We start from the raw sequence: 24740 nt of genomic DNA, 5'->3' as shown, positions 1-24740 counted from the left end.
TTTGAAGTGGGAGCATTTACCATTGGGGTCTATGGAAGTTTGTTTACTGGTCTGCTACCCCATGCTCCTTCCGCTCATTGCCCGCCCTCTATTGGTTGGAAGTTGTTCGCGCGTTTTTAGTCTGGTTCCTATAACATAAGCTCTTTAACGCTTGACTCTCTTGTCTGAATAAAGAGGTTTCAGACTGGAAACACACATGCAAAACGAACGTGATTTTGTAATAATAGCGAGTAGATTTCCTTAACTTAAGTTTGTGAAGTTGCCAATGTTCCGCTGATTTTCGTCATATTTTCTGAAGGTATGGCGGGTACAGATCTAAAAAAGGTGAGAATACATCGCCAAAAGCAAGTTTAAAGATTCGAACAATCAGTTCTTAATCTTATTCATGTTTAAAATACTTAACTTAAACTTTAAGTTTAAAGTCTTTAGTTTTGGAATGTTAATTGACACCATGACCACGTTGACACAACATTCTATGCATAGCCTAATTAATAAATAATTATGCCATTCCCTGTTACTATATGCATGGAGGTAGCCCCATAAATGTGGTCAATTTACTGGACTACTTCCGTAAATAAAGGCCACACTTCCACCATGTACAAACATGACAAACATGTAGCTGGAGTTACCCAGCCCTGAGTTTTATCATTGGGTTGTCATCTAGGGCTGGAGCGAGTTTTTCTCGTAACTTGTAGTATAGGCAAACATTTTTGGAAAATGTTCAATTTTGTCCCCGTTACACACTAATTGCAACTGCAACTCACCCCAAACTTGCCTGGAATAACCATTACACAGGTCCTTGAAGTAAAAAACGATCCACGATGAAGATTCAGCCTACAATTGCAGTGAAAACAGGAGGAATAACCGCTAACCTGACAACCTTGCTGGCATGGCCAGGACCGCAATTGGTTTGTGCACAAAAAAAATTGTGTACAATGAATGGCGGTCGATTAACAGGCACAGAGAGCGATCGCTGTCAACTACTCGGTTTTGCCGGCTGCGCTGGCTGTTGGCACATGACGTCACGCGGAAGTGTAACACCCAATGACTGTTTCATGCACTAATAGGTTTACCACTCGCATCACAGCTTTGGTACTGGAACCGCAACCAATAGTGCATGAAACAGTCATCCGGTGTTACGCTTCCGCGTGACGTCATAAACTACTAAGCCTAAATGTGAAAATCAAAATTGGAAGTGTGGCCTTGTGGCCTATGATTAGGTCACTGTTCTTGGGCTCGATAAGTTATCGCGCTGCGATATCGGTCGATCATGACGTATATCTTGGACTCCTTACCTTTTTAAAAAAATCCTCCAGGAGTGCAGAGAGCCATGAATTAGAAAGAAAGGTATTTGACTGGTTGCAGCGCGGTCGACTGATGATAGCGTCATTGTACACAACCAAAGAAGTGGCCTGGATGGATACTACATTCTTACCAAAATTTGTGACAAACATATTGCTGATGATGAAATGTGTTCTAACTTAAGGCTTATTGAAAGAATGCTTATTGCTATTGTTTATAGTGAGTTTTAGGACTAACATTAAGTAACGCGTTCATTTCATGGTGATTGTCATTTTCTGTATTCGTATTAACCTTAATTTAATAAATTAGTGTTATGTTGTTACTTGTTAATTAGGCCTACCTACACTTTTTTTCTTCACCTTAAAATGCACTCGACTCTCCATAGCCTTTTATACACAACCTAAGAAGTGGCGGCCGGACATGCCGGATACTACATTTTTTCCTTAAATATGTGTCATATTTACTGCATCTGATATTAACAATTTTTTTTCTTTGAACAATGTGAACAGGTTGAGGATTTCAAGAATAGACTGCTTGAGGAGGTGAGATTTGTGCCCCCAATTGGTCTCTGTGCATCATAACTCTTTGTCCAAAATATAGCATCAATTAGTTGTGCAGAGGGTTTTTTTTATTTTATAATAAATTAGACATTGAACAAAAAAATGTGAAGCAATTTGTCTGGTGGCCAGCATGGCCAGTGATCTCAACAAGCAGTTAATAATACATTATTTACCGCGCTGGTTACGGACCGAGTTGGTTACGGACCAGCATGGCCAGTGATCTCAACAAGCAGTTAATAATACCAGGCTCTTTCACCAAAGAAACCTGCAACTTTTTAGACTACCCTTGACATTCTGCCACTGAGCTAGATCCAGCACTTTCATTGGGGTCTCCCCGTTTGTCAATGTCTTTGTGCAAGGAACACCAGTCAGATTTTTTTTAGGCTGACATGTGTATTTGTGGCTTTTAACTCTTATTTTTTTGCCCCATATTAGGCTGAGAAACTCGTTCACACTGTCTTCCCACAAAAGATTGTTGAGCTGAATGAGCTGCATCAGGTATGTCATCCAAGTCTGGTACCAGGCTTTATGAGCTCCATGCCCAAACAAGAGAAGGCTCTTACTTACCCCCTTTGAGAGCCTCGATGATGGCACACACCGCGTGGGTGTACTTGTTCTTACAATACATATGGCACATGACTAATTCGATTCTGAATGTGCACAAAGCTGTAGCGTCTTCACGTCAGTAATGCATTCACATGTCTCTCCCAGTGGTCTCCCCCAACTCCCCCTCCTTCCTTACCGTTGAGGAGGTAATTGTGCACGGAGCCCATTCACTACAGTATGTCTTGGAAGACAGTTTAAAGAATACAGTTTGTTTTGCAATTTTTAATTTATAATTGATTGAATCCTGGAATATTTGATCTTGCTGAAAATCAAAATTTTTGAGTCAACAAAGCAACAGCAAAAGTGAGAACTTATATGCATAACCTGCACTTTCTAAAATTCTTTGTGTGAATATTTCTCGACGCACAACCTGCAATGTTCGCCATGTTCACGAATTGCAACGTAGTAAACAGTTGTTGACTTACTTGAGGTGGGACATGGTTTTTGATTTCTTTGAGTACGAATGCCACTCTTAGCTTTACAATTGGTTTGATTTCATTGATGTCTGCAGTCAGAGACTTTGTCCAGAAGTAGAATGCCTGAAGTTCACAGCAAGCTCAACATCCCCATACCAGAACCACTGGTTGTCATCAACAGTGAAGTAAGATGATTTCATCATAAGCTCATTTTGATTTATTTGTTCATTACTTGGCCTCTGAACTGTTTCTTGGTGTAAAATGCTCTTCCAAAAGTAGACAAATTGCATGCGGTGGATTTCTTTTTCTCTTTTAAAAACAACTTGTAGCATGCACAAGACTTCATCCAAAGTAAAAGCAAAGTTTGACTGCTCTTTATTTTTCCAGATGCCAGAGAGAAAAAAGAGGAAGGTGGATGAAGACGGGGAAGTGAATTCAGTCCAAGGTTGGTAAGAATTGACAGCAATAAACGTGTAATAATTGATTGCCTGTACAGCATTAAACACTGGAAGCATTACTGTCACTGACACACTTTAGTGCCAGTCCGATCAACAGAGTTGCAGTTGAGTATGTTTTTGGCAACATGTACAACCTCTAGATGTGTACGAGAGATGGTTGCTTTGTTTGAATAAAGCGGTTTGCACCAAAATGGCAGCACTAAGCTATTAGACTGGTGCTGTTTATAGGCATGGTGAGCAGGGGTAGCAATGCTGCTGTGCCTTGAGCACCTACCATGCGTGCTTACCAGTTCTTACTTTCATTACTGACATTTTTTTCAAATCTCATTCTCATTTGTCTGTCTACCACAGGATCCAGGGTGTTGGCACTACCTGACGGCTTAGCACCTTGCAACAAACACTTGGTGGATATTATCAACATATTGAAGCCTAAGGTTTGCCTGATGATTGACCACATAAACACACTCAAGATGTGGATCCAACTTCTCATCCCAAGAATCGAAGACGGAAATAACTTCGGTGTCTCCATCCAGGTACGTTTTCTAGGACCTTTTTTAAGGTGTTGGGTAGTATGGGCCCCTTGCAATGTAGGGCACTTCTGGATATGCAATGATTCTTCGCCCAATAGACACTGCGAACTTGCTGTTTTCAACATGTTATACTTGTGCAGTTTTGAAGTGCAGCGGGTACAGTAAACTCTTTAAGTCAAATACAGAAAACACAAAACTCCGTTTATCTGAAAGTAATACTCCATTCCTGTCAAGGGAATAGGATATTATGTTCATTGAATACTCCCGTAACTTAAAATGCCTGCACTGGTACTTCCATTTTTCTCGAACTTTTGTTCGGCCAGTCCATAGAAAATGCTGCCAAAACAGTCCAAAAAAAAAAACAACAGAGAGAGAGAGAAGCCTAAAAAGATCGCGAAACTTTTTATCACGAGTCGTTACTGCCCAACGCACTTCTCCTTTTCACTTGGGGATGGGATGCAGCATGCACGTACGCTGCATTGTGATCAGACTCCAGCCCTTAACTGCAACACATCCTGGCTTTCCTGTGAGCCGAAGTACTACAGTTGGCCTAGTTGTGGTTCGCACGCCGGCAGTCCAATCATGGATGGTCTGCACTTTGATCTTACCCCAAGTTTTGTTGTGACTCTAGGAGGACACATTAGCGGAGCTGAGGCAAGTTGAGAGTGAGACCGGTGCATATCTAGACCAGATATCCAGATACTTCATTACACGGGCAAAGCTCATCAGCAAAGTGGCCAAGTATCCACATGTTGTAAGTTTAAAAAGATTTCTTTCTTTACATTGTCCGTTTAGATTAGACATTTTATTGTAATTTGGAAAGTTCAGTTTACAGCTCAAACTTATTCAATCCAGGAAGGTGAAGTTGTTCAATAATTTGGTCACTTTTTCAAATTATTTCAGAGTGGTTTTCATTTTGTTTTTGCAGGAAGACTACAGGCGGAGTGTTTCCGAAATTGATGAAAAGGAATTTCTCAACTTGAGGCTTACCTGTGCAGAGCTCAGGAACACATACGTAAGTGATGTTATTACTCCAGGGTGTCTGTTGTTTGGGGGTTTGTTTAGATAGATTTATGGGGGTGTGTGGCCTTGTGGTTAGGGTTTGTGACTCGCGATAAGAGGGTCAGGGATTTGAATCCAGCTGTTGTGACTTTGGGAAAGCCACTTCACTCCCACTTGTCTCATGCCAACGAAACCAGAAACATGGGCCTAATGTGCTTTATTGGCTCGTGACAGACTTTACTCCTTATGTACTTTGAAAACAAATGAGAACATTCACAGTACCCAATTAGAAGAGCCCTCGAACATTTGGGACCAATTTCATGGTACATTTTCAGTTGAGCTAACTTCAGCAGATATACCGTGTCATGGATCTTACCATTATCACTGTTTATTTATCTGATTTTTCCTCTTGAAACTGATTCAAGAAAATGGCAATGTGAAATAAACAGATTTATTTCTTCTTCACACAGCTTTCTCTGTATGATCTCATCATGAAGAACAAGGAGAAAATTAAGAAGCCACGAAACAGCAATGCAGAAACACTCTACTAAAAAAAACACTCGCAGTCACATCGTCATGGCAACCTGAGGACTGGTGAAATCTCTTCAGTTACAAATAAACGTCCATCGGCAACAAAGTTATGCCACATTTGTAGTTGCTGTCTGTTTTTTTTTGGGGGGGGGGAGAGAGGATCTGCACATGTTAACTGCATTGGGGAGATACCAGTTTAAGGCTCAGCACAATCAATTCAATTCAGGTCAATCAATTCAATTCAGGTCAACAATTTCTCTGTAAAAATAAACGGGGGGAAATAAAAATCAGCAACAATATTTGCACAAAGATACCCACATTTAAACTTGTAAAAGTCTCTTTTTTTCCAGTAACTTGTGAGGTATTGAGGACAGGTTTTATTATTTGGACTCGGGCATGTTGTTTCATTTCCATGCTGCCCAAGGTAAGCACGAAGGTTTTTCTGTTAATCTTAAATTTCATATTGATGTGGTGTTTCATTCAGTTCATTTTTGTTTTTTCTTGTTTGGTGTGCAAACTGTTAAATTATCACTTGCATAAGAAGTCTACTTTATGTGTTTAATATTTATCATAAATTGTCATCTTTGACTGCAGGGAGCAAGGCAAAGGTAACAGAATTTAACTGGAATTTCAGTTAGTCCCCCTAAAATGTTTCAATGTTGATTAATAAATCCATAAGGTGTGGAGAAATTTTAAGAAAATCCCAAGGTCAAATCACAGTAACTGCATTTGATTATGCATGTATAAGTCAAGTCTGTCATAAGTAAATGTTGCTCATCAGTGTGGCATTTAATGCCGGTTTCAATAGCATGAATTGACTGAGAAGACATGTACATGTATTTCTATTCCCCCTGGATGGGATGCTAATTCATTACTGCCCAGCTAATGCCGGTACCCATTTAAACTTATGGATGGAGAGAGCCAAGTAGAGGTGAAGTGGCTTGCCCAAGGACACAACATAATGGCCAGTAGCTGGATTCGAACCCTTGACCATCTTGATTTGGTTACAGAAATGTTGAAATTTCTGCATAGTCTGGTGCTGATCATGGTGATGCTGATTTCATATTGCCTACCTTTGTACTGGGACAGGGTACTACATTCCTATATGTTTGAAGGACGAAGTACCCTTTAATCATGACATGTTTACTGTAAGAGTAGAGTAACCTTTAAACTAGTTACTTTTTGAAAGGACAAGCTAGGGTAAGAGGATAGTCAGTGTATAATAAATGTTTCAAAAAGGCTGTACACGAAAACCAAACAGCTTGGTTGAAATGGTTTTGTGTTTTGTTGTTGATCGTGTTGTAAAATGCGATGGAGCAGAGCCAGTTCAAATATGTGACCCAGCATAGTGGGGGAAGCAACAGACGTCAGTGAATACACTAGCTTGCCATTTATAAAAAATTAGTTCAGAACCGCACACTTTTTTCGAACCTCGCAAACTCACAAAAGAGATTTGTCACATGGTGCTGCCGTGGATCATTTTTTATTACCATTTATTGGCACATATTCAAATAATTTATTTCCTTTCAAACAAACATTTAATAATGCAACTTTGTATGTAATGGAGAATCATAAAAATATATAAAACCGGAAGAAAAATCTGTGCAATAGTGCACATGCACTGTAAAGATCTCAGTATGCAATACATTGTATTCAGGAACCAATCACCCAAAGATTGCGGTCTGGAGGATAATTTACTGCCCATGTGAGCTAAGTCCACTGCCTGAAATCCCCTCGGTGAGTTGCTGATCTCTCTCGGCTTGACCGCCACTGTGCAACTGGCTGACCCTTGACCTTAGAGGTGATGACCTTAGAGGTGATGACCTCTGACCTTTGCCTGACGGTACTTGCCGAGTGGCAGATGACCCAAGTAATAGACCTTCCAGAACCTGATGACAGTACAGAATATCCGAGGTAAGTAAATTCAGGTCAATTGAAAAATTCTTTGTTAATGTGGTAATGTGCTGCAGCGTACATACCATGTACAGAACTAAAATAGGAAGTGTTCAGACAGTTTTTTAATCAGTTTTGTTCACAGTGAACAATTCTTTGTTTTCTCCCTTTTTGGTCACATTTACCTGTTGTTTGTCAGCTGTTGGCGGATGTAGCCTATCTCTAGATCTACTTCGCTCCACGCTGGTACTTCTGGTTTTTCTAGTCAATTGTGTGGATCGAACATTTCTGACTGGCTCACGTCCGCGGTCTCGGACTGATCCTGGGGACGAACCACCTGAGGTTCAAAGTAATGGGGGGGGGGGGGAATAGTTGTAACCGGGTAAATAACAAGACAAGTTATTAGGACTGTTGATACCTTTAGGAGACAAGTTACCCTGCATTTGATTATTTCACATTTCTAAAGGATCTATCCACAAGTATTTCTTATATGTAAAGCAAAACTGTTATCTATGAATTTTGTGCTTGAAGAATTTGACAGTATTTTATTCACCTGCTGGCAAGGGAGGTCTGCCACTTGATGACCCCTCTACTCCAAATGGTGCAGTCCTCTGCCCAAGACTTGGTGCACTGGTACTCTGTTGTCGGCTGTTCCCTATTGGGGTCATAACACTCTCTCGTAGGAGGGGAATAGATGGGGCACTGGAACGGTCTACTAAGGGCTGTGTAGGGAGGGGTGGCTTTCTGTGCCTTGCCATGCCCCTGGAAGGGTGCTGCTTGGTTCCCTGTGTAGTGGTGCCTGGTAGGGTCAGGGTTTCAAGTCTTACTTGGACTGGCACCTGGCTATTTTCCATCCTAGTGTCTGTAGCAGGCTGCAAGCAGGGGATGTGTTCTGAGGAAGAGCTCCCAGTCCGATTGGGTAACTGAGTTGAGGGTTCAACCAGCTGATCTTGCCTTAACTCACTGGATCGTCTATCCAATTGAAAGTCTTGCAACAGCCCACTGTCATTGTTAGCACTTGCTGTTGCATTGATCGCATCCAGGTTTATCGCCATGTCCGACACCCCATTTATTTCTATATTTGTGTCTGTATGTGTTCTTGGAGCACGGCTGCTATTTCTTCTTGGCTGTACTCTTGCTCCCTCTCTGGAGTTTGCTGCCATACTGGGTAAAAATAAAAAGGAAATTTAGAATAAAATTTGTTAAACAAAGAAACAGGATATTCCAGTTTTATCCAGTCTTGTGCATGCTCTGGCCCAATTACTGAAAAATACACCAACAGCTTTCCTGGAGTGATTTGGTAGCAGGGTACTAGGCATTTGACCCTCAAGGTCAACTTCTCAACAAAGTGGCAGCCGCTCTTATTACGGCGTGCTGTACACATGAACTCTTACCTCTGGGTTTGACTTTGTGACACTATCCCAAGCCCTGTCAAGGCAAAGTCTGCTGTCAGTCCCTGAATGTCACCATTAGGGGCTCTCTCAACAACTCCAGACCTGCCTCTATGCCGTCCCTTAGCAACAGCATCACCGGATCTACAAGAGTGTTACAAAAAACATCAACTCCATTAATTAAGAAGGCAGCTCACAATGTTGGTATTTTGTTTTTCCTTTAAATATTTTTAAATATTTTAAATATATATTTGTTTGTAAATTAAATAAAAGATACCTTTTTGAGACTTTGGTTACAGAGCCCGTATCAGGAACTTTCATGCTCGATATTTGTTTGTATTTGCTGTTTGCACTTATAAAGTTCTTAAGTTTCTGAAGTGAATATAGGACTGAAGGGGTTGACCCCCAAAGTATATTGATCCCTTCATTAGAGACTTACTCTACTTTCTTGGATTGGTGCCAAATTCTTGGAGCATCAAAGTTTTTCTAGTATGAATCATGAAATCAAATTTGGTTCTCAGAGAGGAAAAAGCTAAGGGAGACTTGTCTCTACCTTTCAATTCTCACGGATGCCACTCCAATCCCAGGGATCTCTAGAGCGCCTTCAGAAGCAGCCTTCCCATTGGCTGGCTGTTTGTTACGCTGATTCTGATTGGTTGAGCTGGTCTGTTGCGCAGTACTAGGGCTCCAGACTATACTGCCATCCACAGGGCAGGTTGGATGTTGGTGAAGCAGCCAGGGATCGATGCAAGAAGTGTGGAACTTATGCCTGCATGGTAGACGTCTTAGCACTTGCCCAATACTGTAGCCTCGTAGACACACCCTACACTGCACACCTGGGTTCAGTAGTGTGCTGCCCTGACGTACTGTCTCCGTTGCAAAACTCTTGATCACCTTTTCAGGGATGTTGCTGGGCTGGTTGGCTGATTGGCTGATGAAAAAATGAAAACTGCATATGAATCGCTGTAAATCACTTGTATGTCGCCCTCAACAGGTCATGCACACAGTCAATTCAAAAGTCAATGTAATTATGCTTACCTGTCCAGCTGTAGTAAGAGATCATAGTCGCCATCAGATATGTCCCTGGCTAGTAGATCATCCATCACTGCTTGGGGTAAGGCTGTGCCAGAACCACGCTGGGCAGGACGCCAGCGCTGATTCATCTTCTGTAGTGAAACCCAAACAAGAGGAAATGTGAACCTGTGAACAAGTAAATATCCAAAGAGGCTACCCGAGGGCAACATTTTGTCAAACACACCAACTGACAATACCTTCAATGCACCAACTCTGTGGTATAAAATAAGAAAATAACGTTGCCAGTTCTATCAGCTAGAAAGCAGTTCTGTTTTTACACTTACCTGTCGGAATTTGAAGGAATGCTCGTTGTGAATATTTGTTAGGAAACAGGCATGGCAGAGACAATAATCAAAACACTCTGTGCATCTGCAAAGAGAATGAAAAACTAGTTTATAAACACCTCAAGTCCTTTGAAACCATTTTTTCTTCAGAGTATGTCACTACCAATGATATATCCCCCGCTGTACCTGTAGCATTTCCCCTGGATGGGGGACTTGTTGCAGTGATGACAACAAGCACCCGAGTGAACGTCCAGTCGCTCAGATCGGGTCTTCTGGAGTGAGGCATTACGATACTCAGCTTGTAGCTGCTCTAACTGGCCAAAGTCCTCCCGACACAGTGGACATCGGACCAGGGTCTCCCCCACTGATCGCTGATGCTCCGCCCACACCTTCATGCACTTGATGTGGATACTCTTAGCACAGCCATACCTGTCAACAGACAAAACAAGTGATTAAATGAGTCACTGGCAAAATAAAAAGCTTCCAATGTGCCACCATGCAAGACAATCTACTGCTTTTAAAATGATGATGTTCATCAGTGGTCATCCCAAATTTTACTTGAAATAAGTTTAAACAGTACTATCAAAAATAGCTGTTATTCTTGTGAAGTTTAATATCAGTACAGTGTAAACTTTAGGTTAATTCTTTAACACCTGTTATAAGTTTTTAATGTGGTTCTCGAAATTATTAGAACAAAATGCAAAAGATCTTAGAATGAACGTTTTTATGGAAAACAAAACATATAATTTGACTAAGCAAATATTTCCTCTATCTTTTGCTGCTCCAAATGGTTTCTGACAAAATAAAAGATGGAAATAAACCTGCAGTAAGTCACTGCTTCTCTGGCATTCAACAACTCATCCTGACAGATGGGACAGACATCGTCTGCTGTGATCTCTCGCTGTATTAAGACATCCCTCCCACCAGCTGATGAGCTGGTGCCTTGGGGTGGTTTACTGTGTGATACAGTGCGTTGACGGGGTACAAGACTTCTTTGACGGCTTGGATTGTTGATGCCACGAAGTATTTCATTGATTTCACGCTCAACCAGTCCCAATTGGAATGAAACTGATGAATTGTTACCAAAAACAAATAAAACAAATGGCATGAACATAGAAAGAAGAAGAAAAAAAGAAATACAAAATCGAAATTATGAATGATAATAACATTGAAAAAATATCACACCTAAATGATTTATAGGTACTTTGTCACTACCCCTGATCAGCAGGCCTACTATTTTTTCTGCAATATTCTCATTTCATTCAGTAAATTCAAATGATTGAAAAAGATTGCTTACTTGGATTTTCCCTCGGGACTCTGAATTTTTTTAGTAGCACCCTGAAAGGAAGGAGCAAAATAAATGAAGTGGCTAGTTACTACAATAAAGTCAAAAGAACAAAATTGGCTGGGGTGGAGGAAGGGGGAGTTTCTAAACGATGTAGACACATCTACAAAATGGGCTTCAAGTCTTGGGATATCAAAAAATGAAAGGACAAACTGGCATCAATCCCTTAACTTTTTAGCCTTGTTGCTCACTATCGAAAGCTTACCAGCAGATGTGCTTACAGAGATCCCTCTCCTTCTTAAACACACTACAGGTGCAGCTATGGGGATCTCCTAAGAACACCTGCAAAAAGAAAAAACAAGTTACTGAACATTACCAGTCAATTAACATTATAACATGAACCCTTGCCAAGCTGGTCAGGTGTATGTTACTGCAAATTGTCCTAGGATGTGACAAAGCTAAACCTTTACTGCATACTTGTGATCTGTTCTTGTGGGGACAATGCACCTTAAATCTCACCTTGACTTTCTTGGTCTCACCCTCTTCCTTCAAAAGGAATCCTGTGGGTCCTGTCTCCCTTAAGATGTAGATTGTTGCTGATTGTGCCTGGTCCTGATGCCAGGAGGCAGCATCGCTGATGGTTCGACGCCATGCAACACTCCGAGCCATCGCTGCAGTCAGTTACGTTAGTCTCCTCAAAATTGTTTACATCATGGCATCCTACTCGATCAATCTGTATGTTTCAACTTCAAGGGTGATTTAAAAACAATAAAATATGACTACTTCAAAAGCATAGCCATGTAAATCATGACTCATTTTTTGTCCTTAATTTTATACTGGAATCCTTTAACATGATTTAAAAACACAAAAGGAACTTACAAGAAACGGGAGTTTACTAGAGCATGTCGATCGAAGTCCACCTAAGAATTTTCACCCCGGTGCGGCGGTCGCGCCCGCCCTAGCCTAGCTCTAAAATTACTTCGAATTTTTTTTTTGATGGCGTCTCGTTTCTATAGCAGTGGTCATAATCCCCAACTTCTTGCGTGTATACGCACACGTAGAAAAGGGATACCAGACGACTTTACTGACATTATTTGGACGAGTGAGGGCGATATTCAAGAAAGTAGTCGGCGCCGACTTAAGCCCATTAATTTTTGGCACACGTCCTTATTTTTTTTGCCAAAAAGCAAAAAGTTCAAATTATAATAATGATTTTTATTTACTTATTTTATTTATCACATTTCGTTACCAAGGGTTTGCCCGAACAGTTTAAAACTGGTTTACAAATAATTATACAAATGACTTTATAGATATAAACATGGCAACAAAGATGTGGATACATTGTGCAACCAAAAAGTGAAGGCTTGATTATGATTCGCTGATTTACGTGAGGGGCGAAAACATCACAATTCTCACCCGGCTCCTGATACCAAACATGAAGTTTGTAATTATATTTTTTCCAAGCCATGGTACAGGCTTGCAAATTGCAAGCAGGGATTGAGAAAACCAAGTGTTGGTTGAGCTCTTTCTACACTGCTAGCTCATTCTACTGCATGCGGCTTGTTTGTCTTTCTTTTATCACCATTGACCCCAAAAAAATCGCTTTCCCTAATTTTTAAATGTTAAACATTAAAGGAGAATATGAAACAACAAACAACCCCCCTTTTTAAAAATTATTTTCGAATTCCCATATAAAAGACTGGTAAAAATGGTTCACAACTTTTTTTTCTTCCAACAGGCCTAATTTGAAAAAATATAACGTATTTTTGTTTTTATGTATTTTTTTACATTTTAATTATAAAAATTCTCGAAATTTAATAAACGCTTTTTTTTTTATTGAAAAAAAAACAACCCTAATTTGTTTTCCCCATTTGTCTTAGCTTGATATTAAACCAAGGGAAAAGGAAGATGCAAAACTTGTTTCTTTTTCGTAAATAGACCTTGTGTGTGTAGCAGCCATCTTAGAGGGCAATACCTTTGTTTTGCTTACGCAGGGTGAACCTTTTTGTGCAGTCATGATTGCTAAAATGGATAACAAACGATGCCCTCTTATAAGATGGCAGCAACGCATAATCTCAGTGCTTAACTTGAAAATCGGTTACCAAAAAGCTAGATCTCCGTTTATACTTCAAATTCTTTGCATACATTTTAAAAGGAAAAGAAAATGTGATTTTCTCATGAACTAGGACTGGCAATTGGCAAGTATCGTTTACCTTTATTGATTTCATTTAGATAGAAAAGAAACAAAACTCCTTTTCGACAGCAAAAACAAACAGTATCGAGAAGGGGCCGACTTTCCAGAAGGGGCTACTAAAAATACCACGAATTGTGAAGACCGCCCTCTGTGTTTATTTTTAGACAAGGCGTGACGCTTCCACGACCTTTAGCTCAACATGGCGTCTGTTTAGCTTTTCTGTCTGGTCTGGTCGAAAGGTTATCGGCGTATTTCTTCAAAATGACATCGATGTAACTGCACTGTGACATCATGAAAGTAAGCACTGCGAACCTGCATTCTTTGACGTACGTTTCCTGCAACTAGACGGGATGATATTCCTTGTGAAGAGGTGAGAATTGAGATGAAAATCTTACTTATCATTTTGTAGGCCTATACCGTGGCAGTGTATATTTTGCCGGAGAGGGCAAACCTTTAGTAAACGTTAGTTTGCCGGATATGCACTGAACATGCGCAGTTACTGGTTTTTTGTAAATGTGGCCTATTTACTGGACTACCTCCATAAACATAGGCCACACAGGCACAATTGCAGAATACCCCGCCACTCGATCTATCCACCTCGTAGCCGGCTACGAGGTCACGGTTGATTGACCTCAATAAACATTCTCAGCGCTACTTACTATGTGTCATGCTCCATTGCACTCCCACTTCGTGACCGCGTAGCCGCCAACAGGGTAGTTGGTGTGGACTTAGAATTTTTTCAGCAACTCCCATTCCTTTTGTGTTGCTTCGTTCTCAAGCATATTCAAGGGGACTCCCACTCCGTAGCCTCGTAGCCGCCAACAGGGTGGTTGGTTTGGACTTACAATTTTTTTCAGGAACTCCCATTCATTTTGTGTTGCTTCGTTCTCAAATAATGGACCCCCACTCAGTATCCGCGTAGCTGGCAATGGACTTGAATTGTTTCTTTTGCAGTGATTCCAACCTCGTAGCCAGTGATTTTAGGGGTGTATTTCCGAGTGGCGGGGTATTCTGCAATTACTCCGCCACACATCCACATGTACAAAAATGTGTCGCACTTTGCCAAATTTTGATTTTCACATTTAGGCTTAGTTTGTAGGTTTTTTTTGCTTTAGAAGCATACTCACCCTCTTTTTAGGATAATCAGAAAGTGCTGCCTTTTTCAGATGTCTATTTTTCGTGAAATTTCCAGATTCATTTGCACACGTTAATTGCGTATCAAAATTTCAACATAAAATTTCACAAAAATTAGACATCTGAAAAAGGCAGCACTTTCTGATTAGCCTATAAAGAGGCCTGGTCTAATCATTATTATTATTTATTTGACCTCAACAAAGAATTACAAAGAGTGGTACAAATCAAAACAAACATTACACAAAAAGTGGTTGAAAAAAGCAACGTATAAACATGTAATGAAAAATTCAACAATCCAAAAATCATGAAGTTGAGGGCATGCACTTTAGGCTTCCCTGTAATTGAGGTGAACAATAACCAATAAGGCAAAAAAACAAAACAATCACAATGAAAATGATTATGTGGGTCAGGGACCGCAAAAGCGAATCTAATCACTGTTGCTCTGAAGCATGCTGAACTTGCACATAATGACAAACGAACAGGACAAAAAAGGCAAACAAATACACAAGAACAAAATTATTACAGCAGGGAAAAAACACAATAAAGGGAAGCCCGAAGATAAAACTAAAGATTAATCAGTTCTGGATCAATCCAAAAAGCAAGAATCATGCAAGCTTTTTGTGCTGTACGTTTCGCTGGAATTTGCAGTCTCCCCAATGTAAAAACTCAAAATAAACCGCATATTCTGGACAAACTGTCAGTGCTGAGATTTACAAGTAGTTTGAGGAATATGGTCCAGAGAACGCCTTGGAAAATTTGGACTTGGAACGCCTTGGAAAATATGTAGTCTTTACCGTCTTTAACTTTTACATTGGATAATCATTATAATTATCGAACATTCTCGACATTGGATGCTCTATATATCGACTACAATGTATTTACAATTCTGACATTGAAGGTGCTTACAGAATTGACTGTAATAATTTTTTTTTTTTTCTGTGCGTGTTTTTTATTTAGTTTTTCTTTTGGCCTTTTCCTTTCACAAGAATTTTCCATGCAAATCACTCTACCGGTATCTGTAAACGTGTGTTGAGTTATTGGAGATGACTTGATTCAGAGAGACGAATGAATGATCTGAGAAATTTTGTTTTTATTCCTACGTAAATTTGTGTGATCTGAGCCCGTTATAAAAATAAAGTGTTGTTCATTTTCCTGCAGTTTACTTTGATAAAATTGTGCAATTTAGTGCAAAATTTGTTTCAATAATTGCTCCACATTTGTCAAGTTTAGTCATTGCTCATCTTTGCAGTAAACCTGTTGACAAAATCTTGGCAGACGTTCCTTTTTGTTCTCCCGAAGCATACTACATGCACTCTTTCTGCATACTCACCCTCTTCCCACAACGTTCCCTCCAAACTTGTTTGTGTTACTTTGGGTCCCAGCTCTATGCTTCTACCAAAGCCTTGGCCTTGTGCACACAGTCACAAGTGCCAAGTGCTTAGTGGTCTGGTGAATTCACAGATGTCCCCTCCAATGCAATGCCAGGTTGCAACAAGGGATATGATCTGTCGCTGAATCATGACAATGTGCACATCCTGAGGGACACTCATGTTGGCATGCTCAAGTCAAAGGCATGCTCAAAGGCAGATGCAACCAGATGACAGAAGTGCTAAACCTGCTCATTGATGTCATGGCTTCAAGTCTTTCCTCAAACTAAAAATTGTTTGTTTTGGCAGCTGCTTTAAGTTTTGTACAAGTACCAATAGGCCTACTGTAAAATACTTTACAGGTGTGTTGACATGTTTAACACATGGTGCTGAGTGACATTGTTGTATTACATGTAACATGTACAGGACTAAGTTTTATGTAGGCAAGTTGAGTCGCTATCCAGGTCAATGCAGTGGGGACTTTAACTATTGACTTATAGTAGCCAGTGTAGATTTTAGGGTTAACCTTTGTATCATAGTAAATCATGCATCTTTTCCCTTAAGGAAAGTGCAGTTGCCCTGAGTAATTTTAGGGAGCCCCCCCCCCCCCCTTGAAGATCAGATAAATTAGACAACTGGGTCCGCATTTGGCTGTGGTTTTATCAAATTCAATTTGCGGTTCAGTGTCGGGGCGCTTGATGTCATGATAACTTGGGATTTCCTGCAGGTCTATAGCTGAACATGTGAGGTCACCAGTGCCGATGGGTGTATCACGTCCATGCAGTGTTTGTACATGTATACATCTGTAGCCCTACACAATGTATCTTCCTCTGAATTTATAAAGGAATCTCTTTTAATCTGCCACACTTTACATGTACATACAACAGTGAAGGGTACAATTCTTCTGAAATACTGAACATTTGGACATCGAGCTTGTTGAGTACAACCTGAGGAATAGAATGAGTTATTAACTTTTAACTGATGTAGACTACAGTATTTTTGGTCATTGCATAAAAGCTCAGCCCCTGTGTTACATGAAATTGCCTCCTACACTATCCATGTGTGTCTGCTGGTACTGTTGCCCACACTAGCAGTGAGGTCATCCAGGATTCATACTCCCTCGCCGCCGCTGTCAAACAAAGTCTGATGGGTGGGGTACCCACGCATGCACATACCAGTGCAAGTATTGTACTCGTGATTTCAACAGTGATTGCACCAGCATGGCAAGAAGAATTGACAACATGGTGTTGATATATTTTGTCAACTGCTCTGCCAACATGACCTAGTGGTATGTGTTTGCAGAGAGGTTTCTTGTTTACAAATGTTTACATCAAGTTTGTTTTAAAAATATTGAAGCAATTTTCATGAGAATTTGTGTTCTGGATTTCTCCTTGCTCCAGGAAACTTTGTGGCTAGGGACCTGCCAATCGACGATACAAAGTTTGCTTGTGTGATTAGCTGCTCAACAGAAACAAAATGGCATCTGCTGTCCAACCAAGATCAACAAGTGAGGTAAGACTGCGTGGAGGTTGCAAGTACCCCAAAAACATCATTTCTGCTGTCCGGCCAATTGAGGATTCATGGATTTTTAGAGATGTTGTCTTTTTTGTGGGTAAATCTACACGTACATTTACGTGCATAATTGTTCAGCATTTTCAGGTTCTTTTTACTATTTTTTCTTCAAACATTTTGCGATCCCTTTCACAGGAAAACATAAAATGAAATTCCTGTGCTCGTTTTCAGCATAAAGAAGAAAATATTTTGCATGGGTTCAAAAGTACAGGGTCGTTCAGTTGTCCACATTGATGCACAGTGTACAATGTACCATTCAACTCTTTTTAACAAAATAATCTGGGGTTAAAAGTAGATTCTCTGCGCAGTGAAAGGAAATCCTGACCTGTCTGGCATTCTGTCTGGAAATCTATTAAACTTTCCGTCTCCTCTCAGTTTCAGGGGATTTAAATAAAGGAGAAAATAAAAGAAACGTCACTCAAAAAAGGAACATATTTTGCATATTAAGTGCACAACCAAACGGACATCCATCAAAGTGTCAAAACCAAACTACACGGTATGTACCGTACACTGTGATGTGACCTACACATATTTTTTGAGTTACTTTTTTGGCCAATCCAGACGTCAGACAGAATGGTATGGTACAGACTAAAGCTGGCATTTTTGCTTTGCCACAGATGCATCATGTTCTTAGCAGATACAATGTAGATGTGGGTAACAATTTTGTCAACTTTTCCTCTCCGTGTATTGTCCTTCACCTCTTGCTACAGTGCGCCAGGTCATACATTCAAGGTTTTGTAGGAAGGGGGAAAGGGAAAATGTATTAAATAAATAACTCTCTGCAAATCTGCATGGGGACCCTAGTCAAATTAAAGAACTATTCTGCTTGGCCAATTCTATTTTGGTAAATAAATCACAACCCATACTTTGTACGTTAGCCCTTAAAATGCCAGCATATTGTGTGATATCAATTGATAATTCAACCAAGGAGAGTTTTCCCATCCCGTGTATTTTGTAGAAACCTGCTTTGGTCGATGTATACCCTCAAGCAAAAGTCTGGGCCATGTGCAGAGATAATTAATATCGCTGCCTGGAATTGTCGGTTGGGGTCAAATTTCAATTTCGATTCCCCCCCCCCCAAAAAAAAAAAACCAGTGCAAAATACAGCACAGTACATGTATCTAGTTCATTTTGAGGCGCTGTCATGTTGCAATTTGTTTTTTTAACACTCTTGCACAATGAAAGGTTATGTGTCTTATTCACATCTTGAGGTAAGAAACTGCATTTACCTGCCTGGTTTCATCTATTGTGTAAAATCCAACAGGCCTCTTGCACTCCATGTGCTTGTTATTGATTGCATTTTGTAAGAGCACTCAAGATCAAATATTTCAAAAATTATGTGGTGAAATTGCAGCTCAGCGAGTTATTTGTGAAAATGTCAGTTAATATTTAATGATTTGTGTCTTGTTTGTCAATCCTTAAAATGAAAAAGTAATGTGAAAACACTTACAAACTACATACATTTGTACATTATAAACAGCATGACCCATTTGATTGGTGAATTGCTTCCATTAACCAACTGAAAATGTCTCATGTTAATTAAAGTTGAGTGGGGTGAGTCTGAGTACATGTGTAATGGGGAACCTGGTGTGTTAGGCTTTGACAGATTTTTTCTCCTTTCAGCAGACAGACGAAACTTGCACAAAAGACACTCTGTATACATGTACGTACTGTACATGCATGTCTACTGCTGTACATGTCTGGTTCATGTTGTACGGTAGTTCTGTGGGGTACCGGGATGCTCCAATTTAACACACTTCCTTTTCAGTGGTCCCAACCTCCCTGGGCAACATCAAGTTAGACTTGCCCAAGTTCAGCAAAGTTCTTTCCTTTTGCTCACGAGACGAGCATTGTACATGTAACTCAAGTTTTTGTTTTGGTATGTAAATATTGTCAAGTAAATGAAAGGCATGCCTTTGTTTTGATATGAGACAATAGCACACTGTATGGACTACAGTACTGAAGGGACTTTGTTTCAATCATCTTGTTCCTGTTTTGTAGATTCAGACACTGCATGAACAGACTGCAAGCCAAGTTTAGATTTTCACTCTGCACATTTCCTGATTTGACATTTACAATGTAAAACACATCTGTTGCTTCCAGAAGTGTTTTTCTCAAAATGGACTTGGGAGGATATTTTATTGACTAATCATGCCTGTGCACGTACTGGTAGTTTCTGTATGTACAACACACTTTTAGAGTCACAATGTACATTGTACACAGAATCTCCTAATTTTCAGTCCAAATAAAGTACACAGTTTAGGTTAAGGAGAATACACGAGATTGTGTGGATTCGTAATTTAAGAATTCACGAGGCGCAAAGCGCCAAGTGAATTCGTAAATTAAGAATCCACAAGTTTGCAAGTGTATTTTTCGACTTAAACCATTGCGTCAAAAGAAGTCCAGTGAGTGGAGATGAAAAGACTTGCATATCTCCTGTACTCGAGTCGTGGCCATTAGGGTAATTTACAAGGGAGTTTGTAGAGGCTGTTATACGTAATCAAGCATTGTGGCGTGTTTAGCAGATGTATCGTCACACTTGTAAAACCGGAGAGAAAGTCATTTTGTGTGTAGGTTCCTGTTCCTTGTGTAAACATGGATAGTTTATATGACGATTTTCTTTCTGACTCAAAAGTAGGTTTTGCAATGACGGCGGAGAATCTGACAGTGACAGTGAAGATGCATTGGTAGTTAAGGAAGGAAAGTTTTCCTGCAGACGGTCCTATTAATGCTTCGTCATGGAGAACAATTACAAGTACGACATGTTCAAAGTGTGGATTCCTTATTCCAAATCCACACTTTACTAAAGATTTGTCATTCCGAATCCACACTTTGTGACCAGTGTATCAGATTCGTAGTTCCAAATCCACACTTTTAACAATAGTGTGACGTCACACCGGGTAGCAATGGTTTAATCCGAATGAAGTACGCATTTGTTTATTGCAGCAAACATGCAACTTTTGCTGGTACTAAAAGTATACATGTAGGAAGAGTGGACCATTTGACATCAAAAAAGCGCCCCACCAAATTATTATTAAAAAGCTTACTTGGTTTACAATGCAAGTACATGTACCCGGTACATGTACCGTAGTATCACACTTAACTGAGTAAACTCCTTGTGAAATTATTCCTTCTGGCATGCTGTCGGTAAATTGAGAAAAAAAACCACCAAATAATTTTAAGAAGGTCTATTCCAAAGATGTGTCAAGTGACGTCTTTTGGAAATTTCCATCAATGGTAGTTGGTTTGTAATTGGATGAATCTGTGAATGGCTGCATGCAAGCATTTACACAACACACATGCACGCAAGGTTGCTATATTAGTGAGAATTGAGGATTCAGTGTGTGACATCACTTAACGGTGTACACATGTATCGGCTGAATGAGAATGATGTCTCATGAGAGGGCACAATTCAAAATACATACATTTTATATGACTCGGCAAATGTTGAATTGAAATTGAGATCCAGAATATTGTGCTTTTTTGAAATATACAGCATTCCCAAAAACTTCATCAGGTTTAGTTGTCAAGCACCGGTCTTTAGATTTTAGGCACTTTTGTTGACTTGAAACGAATAAAATACACAGAATGACAAATGGTCCATCTTACACATGTGCTTGATTTCTAATGGCAAAGTGTACTTTATGTACACGTTGTACATGCTGATTGTACGCTTTGTGCGTAATCTCATCAATTTAAATGTATGTAGTCAGTGCGCAATTACACGCATGACCTTCACTCTATGGGAAAGAAACAAATTAATGTACGATATTAAATGTACCATGCTGGTATGAAGCACACGCACAATGTACATTGTACACGTGCATGTTCCTTCTGGTAAGATAAACATATGGAATTACTGAGTATTGTGCTTTTCAATAAAAGAAAAATTTTGCTTTTAAAATTGATGCTGGTACATTTTTACAACATGGTTGTTCAAATTTACTAATTTGCCAGGAGCTATGTGAGTTTCAATACATTGTACATGTACCGTTTCATGTACCGTACCCGTACATGTAGCTGTAACAGGCAAAATGGAGCTAAACCCTTAAGATCAGACCGGACTGGTCTGTGCTGCTTATAAAATTGTTTGCAGTTTGCAGTGCAGTCCTTTCAATTTTGTTATAGAATTGTGATATTGTGAATCCATTAAAAAGTTCACACTATTACATATTTTGATTGATTTAGGACTCTCTACACGTATACTGTCACCTATACTCAAGTAATAGACCTTAAATGCGTTGCGGCCGATGAGGATAATGTTATTTTAATGTAGTAACAGTGAATGCACAAACGGTTTACATGTACATGTACTTGTGCCTACACGTATCAGGCGATACAAACGCCAATCCCTCCAATTTCACCTTAATTCATATAATTTATCAAGGTCTATTGGTTACATTATGTATTTCATGTAAATTTTAAAATCTACATTTGCATGATACATGTCTCGCTCGCTAGATACACGCGCACAAAAATGCTCAGTTTTGATGTGTAGATTTACACGTACCGGGTATATACATGTACATGTATACGTACATCATGTACATGTAGTAAATAACGTTGCCTTAGAGCAAGTTTCGTGTACTTGTAAGTTGTGTTGTAGAATCGCTGTACAAGTAGTACACAAGATCAAAGCACAGTTTTCACACCTGACCACAAGCAAAGCTTTGACACCCACATGCATGTACAGCAGATCAGAGTGTACAATCCAGCACTTGACCTCTGACCCTGTAAAGAAAACAGTGCACCTTGGTTCACACCTTCCCAAACACCTTGTCAATGTCATCCAGGGCGGAAATGTGAAAAAAATATCCTTGTTTGAACTCTAGGTTATTGATTTTGCGAATGTGGCTATTTGAAGGAAAGAAAAAAACGTTCGGCAACTGTAGCCAGAGTGGCTGTCCCATTGCACTAACTGACCGCAAAATATTTGTTAGTTGTTATCCAGGTTCATGTCAGTGTGAAACCCAGTCAAGGTGAAGGAATATTGGCATAGTCATGGCTCACTAGGAGGGGAGCGGTGCTGGGTGATGTGATGGTTGATATCGATTTATTGGTCTGAGGTGTTGTCAGTTGGCAGTTAGTGTAATGAATTGATAGATATGATGCAGATTGATCCCTTGAAGGTGACAATATTGGTGTAATCACAACAGGAGGGCTAAATCAGTGTTGGGGATGTGATGGTTGATATCGATTTGTTTATTAGGGGTGTGATCGAAATCCAATAGATACCGATATGTGTACAATTATTATCTACGTTTGTACAATGTTGTCAATAGTGATGAAATGTACATGTAATTTGGCAACTGATATGGGAGGGCGAAAATGAGGGAGTCTGAAGGGAATTCAACCCCCCCCCCTGTTGCCCCAAAAGAAAACATTGTGTTGTCCAGATATTAGTCCCACAAGAACCCACAAGAACCCACAACAACCTACACCCCCCTCCTCCCCCCAAAAAAAAAGAAAAAAAGAAAAGAAAAGAAAACAAACCAAATTTTATTTTGTAGCACAAGCAAGCTAGGTTTCAGAAACCATTCAAATCAAAAGTGTTATTTTGTGTACAAAAATGCTCTAGATGGTATTTATTGACCAATAAGAGTACCAGTACTTTCTGACGACATCAAGCCAGGTTGAGATGGTGGGTCATTTAACTACGTTGTACTAGTATGCACAATGTTTCTTTTGGGTAAATGTGAGAATTAATCAACGTCCGGTATGTACACGTACATACAAAAGTAACTGGGTGCAAATCTACAGGTCTGTACATTTTGCACTGTCTTGAATACCATCATCACTGAATGTTTGAACAGCCCCTGGGGTACATGTACATGTACAATACCTTTACAATATGTACCTTTGAGATCAGAATATTGTTTGACTCTCCAAATTTTTTACCATAAATTGTATAGGACATATGTGCATTGTGAGGAGAAAACTAGCAACCTGGGCCTCTTTTGGACAAAATAAGACCAACTGTTTAGGCTTGCTACTTGTATCAAGTTCCCACCAGTCAGAAACCCTGAGTGGGTGGGACCAAATTAACGATAGACAGCCAACAGTGACTGGCAGGTACAATGCAACACTACCACTGGAAAAAAATCACCTATTTGAATGACAATCAGTTGCTTCCGTATCAAAAGAGACCATTCTGCATCTGCTGTGACAGCAGGGACGCCAGACTGGGGCATTCTGGTTCTCTGTGCTCAACCGACCAAAACATTCGCTGTGACAATCAGTATCAGATGCGGTGGGAAAAAAGAACAAGAACGGATGGCGTGTGTGTACTGTAGACGAATGCTGGAACTATGAAAAGGATTTGGAGGAGAGCCAAGCGCGGTGGGAGAGTAATCTGTTGGATTGAGCAATTGGATTAAACATTGGATAGATTTGGATTGTGTTGATGAGTCTCTTGTCATTGGTTGGATCTGATGAGAGATGCTCTCTAAAACTATGGATCAGTTGTTGATGTAGCAGTCCATGCACAGGATGAAGTAGTGATGGTTGAAGAAGGTAAAACCATACACAGATTAGTGATAGAGTTCATGTATTGTGATGAGAAGATTCATTCTTCACCACTGATTATAAAACAGGCACTCCATAGTTCTGTATGAACTTGTATGACACATACATTTCAGTAAATGCCTATATCGTTTGGTGAGTCCTCAGAAAGAAAAGTCGTGTCTAAAATACTCACACAGCCATTAATTGACTGAAAGCATGCTCACGTTGAAGGCCTTCTTTGAACAACATCAATTGAATTTTGGAGGTAAAGACGTCACCCGCTTTGCTCAGGATGAACTGATCTGTTTTGAGGAAATGACTCCAGTGCATTGGTATTGTCTGTGAACCTTCATGTTGGTAAAGCAAACACCGTGATGAATACATCAGATTGTGAAACGTGCCCTACAGTCAAGCTTATTATGACCTATCTTGCATTGAGCGTGTCGATTGTGTGCAGAGTTAATAGTGTAGGCTCGTGTTATTCTTTTCTTTTTCATTGCGGATGTCAGATATCGGTCACGTGCATACGTACCGTACACATTGAATCTGTGAAACCGCAAGTTGAGGATCATATTCAATTCTGGATCCTACACATAGATTGGTGTATTAAAACCTGTACATTTTATGTAACGTACTG

The 24740-nt window shown here is 39.9% G+C and overlaps 3 protein-coding genes across 5 annotated transcripts in view; 2 read left to right on the top strand and 1 right to left on the bottom strand.

The window, feature by feature from the left end:
• The first annotated feature begins 137 nt into the window (after window positions 1-137).
• LOC119745282 (proteasome activator complex subunit 3-like) lies at window positions 138-6663 on the top strand. The gene is made up of 9 exons (XM_038221526.1): window positions 138-324; window positions 1812-1844; window positions 2298-2360; window positions 2980-3069; window positions 3272-3329; window positions 3694-3875; window positions 4504-4626; window positions 4801-4887; window positions 5345-6663. The coding sequence occupies exons 1-9, from the start codon at window positions 301-303 to the stop codon at window positions 5423-5425; spliced, it is 741 nt and encodes a 246-aa protein (XP_038077454.1). The 5' UTR covers window positions 138-300; the 3' UTR covers window positions 5426-6663.
• Window positions 6664-6864: 201 nt separating this feature from the next.
• LOC119745281 (E3 ubiquitin-protein ligase Zswim2-like) lies at window positions 6865-12363 on the bottom strand. The gene is made up of 13 exons (XM_038221525.1): window positions 12212-12363; window positions 11852-12078; window positions 11598-11674; window positions 11345-11385; window positions 10869-11115; window positions 10234-10476; window positions 10048-10132; window positions 9728-9855; window positions 9243-9620; window positions 8693-8833; window positions 7852-8462; window positions 7484-7635; window positions 6865-7294 (listed from the first exon to the last, which is right to left on the bottom strand). Exons 2-13 carry the CDS (start codon window positions 11999-12001, stop codon window positions 7100-7102), a joined length of 2448 nt encoding a protein of 815 aa, XP_038077453.1. The 5' UTR covers window positions 12002-12078; window positions 12212-12363; the 3' UTR covers window positions 6865-7099.
• Window positions 12364-13685: 1322 nt separating this feature from the next.
• LOC119745280 (rho GTPase-activating protein 21-like) overlaps window positions 13686-24740 on the top strand; it is a 35569-nt gene continuing 24514 nt past the window's right edge. For 2 of the 3 annotated variants that reach the window (XM_038221523.1, XM_038221522.1), the window contains exons 1-2: window positions 13686-13896; window positions 17428-17539. In XM_038221523.1, the coding sequence (XP_038077451.1) occupies window positions 17504-17539 (36 nt within the window). In that variant the 5' untranslated portion in view covers window positions 13686-13896; window positions 17428-17503. Of the gene's footprint in view, window positions 13897-17427; window positions 17540-23704; window positions 24113-24740 lie in introns of those variants that run through there. The other variant, XM_038221524.1, reaches the window with a different exon arrangement.

Source organism: Patiria miniata, unplaced genomic scaffold, assembly GCF_015706575.1.
Source record: "Patiria miniata isolate m_02_andy unplaced genomic scaffold, ASM1570657v1 HiC_scaffold_7, whole genome shotgun sequence".
NCBI classification, from domain to species: Eukaryota; Metazoa; Echinodermata; class Asteroidea; order Valvatida; family Asterinidae; genus Patiria; species Patiria miniata.
This window is presented reverse-complemented; position numbering and strand designations above follow the sequence as displayed.

What these genes read in the sequence shown, in the direction of transcription:
- LOC119745282 (XM_038221526.1), top strand. Translation starts at nt 301, where the DNA reads ATGGCGGGTACAGATCTAAAAAAG. An exon ending in CGGGTACAGATCTAAAAAAG is followed by an intron (nt 325 to 1,811) that starts GTGAGAATACAT and finishes CAATGTGAACAG; the next exon opens with GTTGAGGATTTCAAGAATAG. An exon ending in ACTTCGGTGTCTCCATCCAG is followed by an intron (nt 3,876 to 4,503) that starts GTACGTTTTCTA and finishes TTGTGACTCTAG; the next exon opens with GAGGACACATTAGCGGAGCT.
- LOC119745281 (XM_038221525.1), bottom strand. Translation starts at nt 12,001, where the DNA reads ATGGCTCGGAGTGTTGCATGGCGTCGAACCATCAGCGATGCTGCCTCC. An exon ending in GAAGCAGTGACTTACTGCAG is followed by an intron (nt 10,477 to 10,868) that starts GTTTATTTCCAT and finishes GTCTGTTGACAG; the next exon opens with GTATGGCTGTGCTAAGAGTA. An exon ending in ATCCAGGGGAAATGCTACAG is followed by an intron (nt 10,133 to 10,233) that starts GTACAGCGGGGG and finishes TTCTCTTTGCAG; the next exon opens with ATGCACAGAGTGTTTTGATT.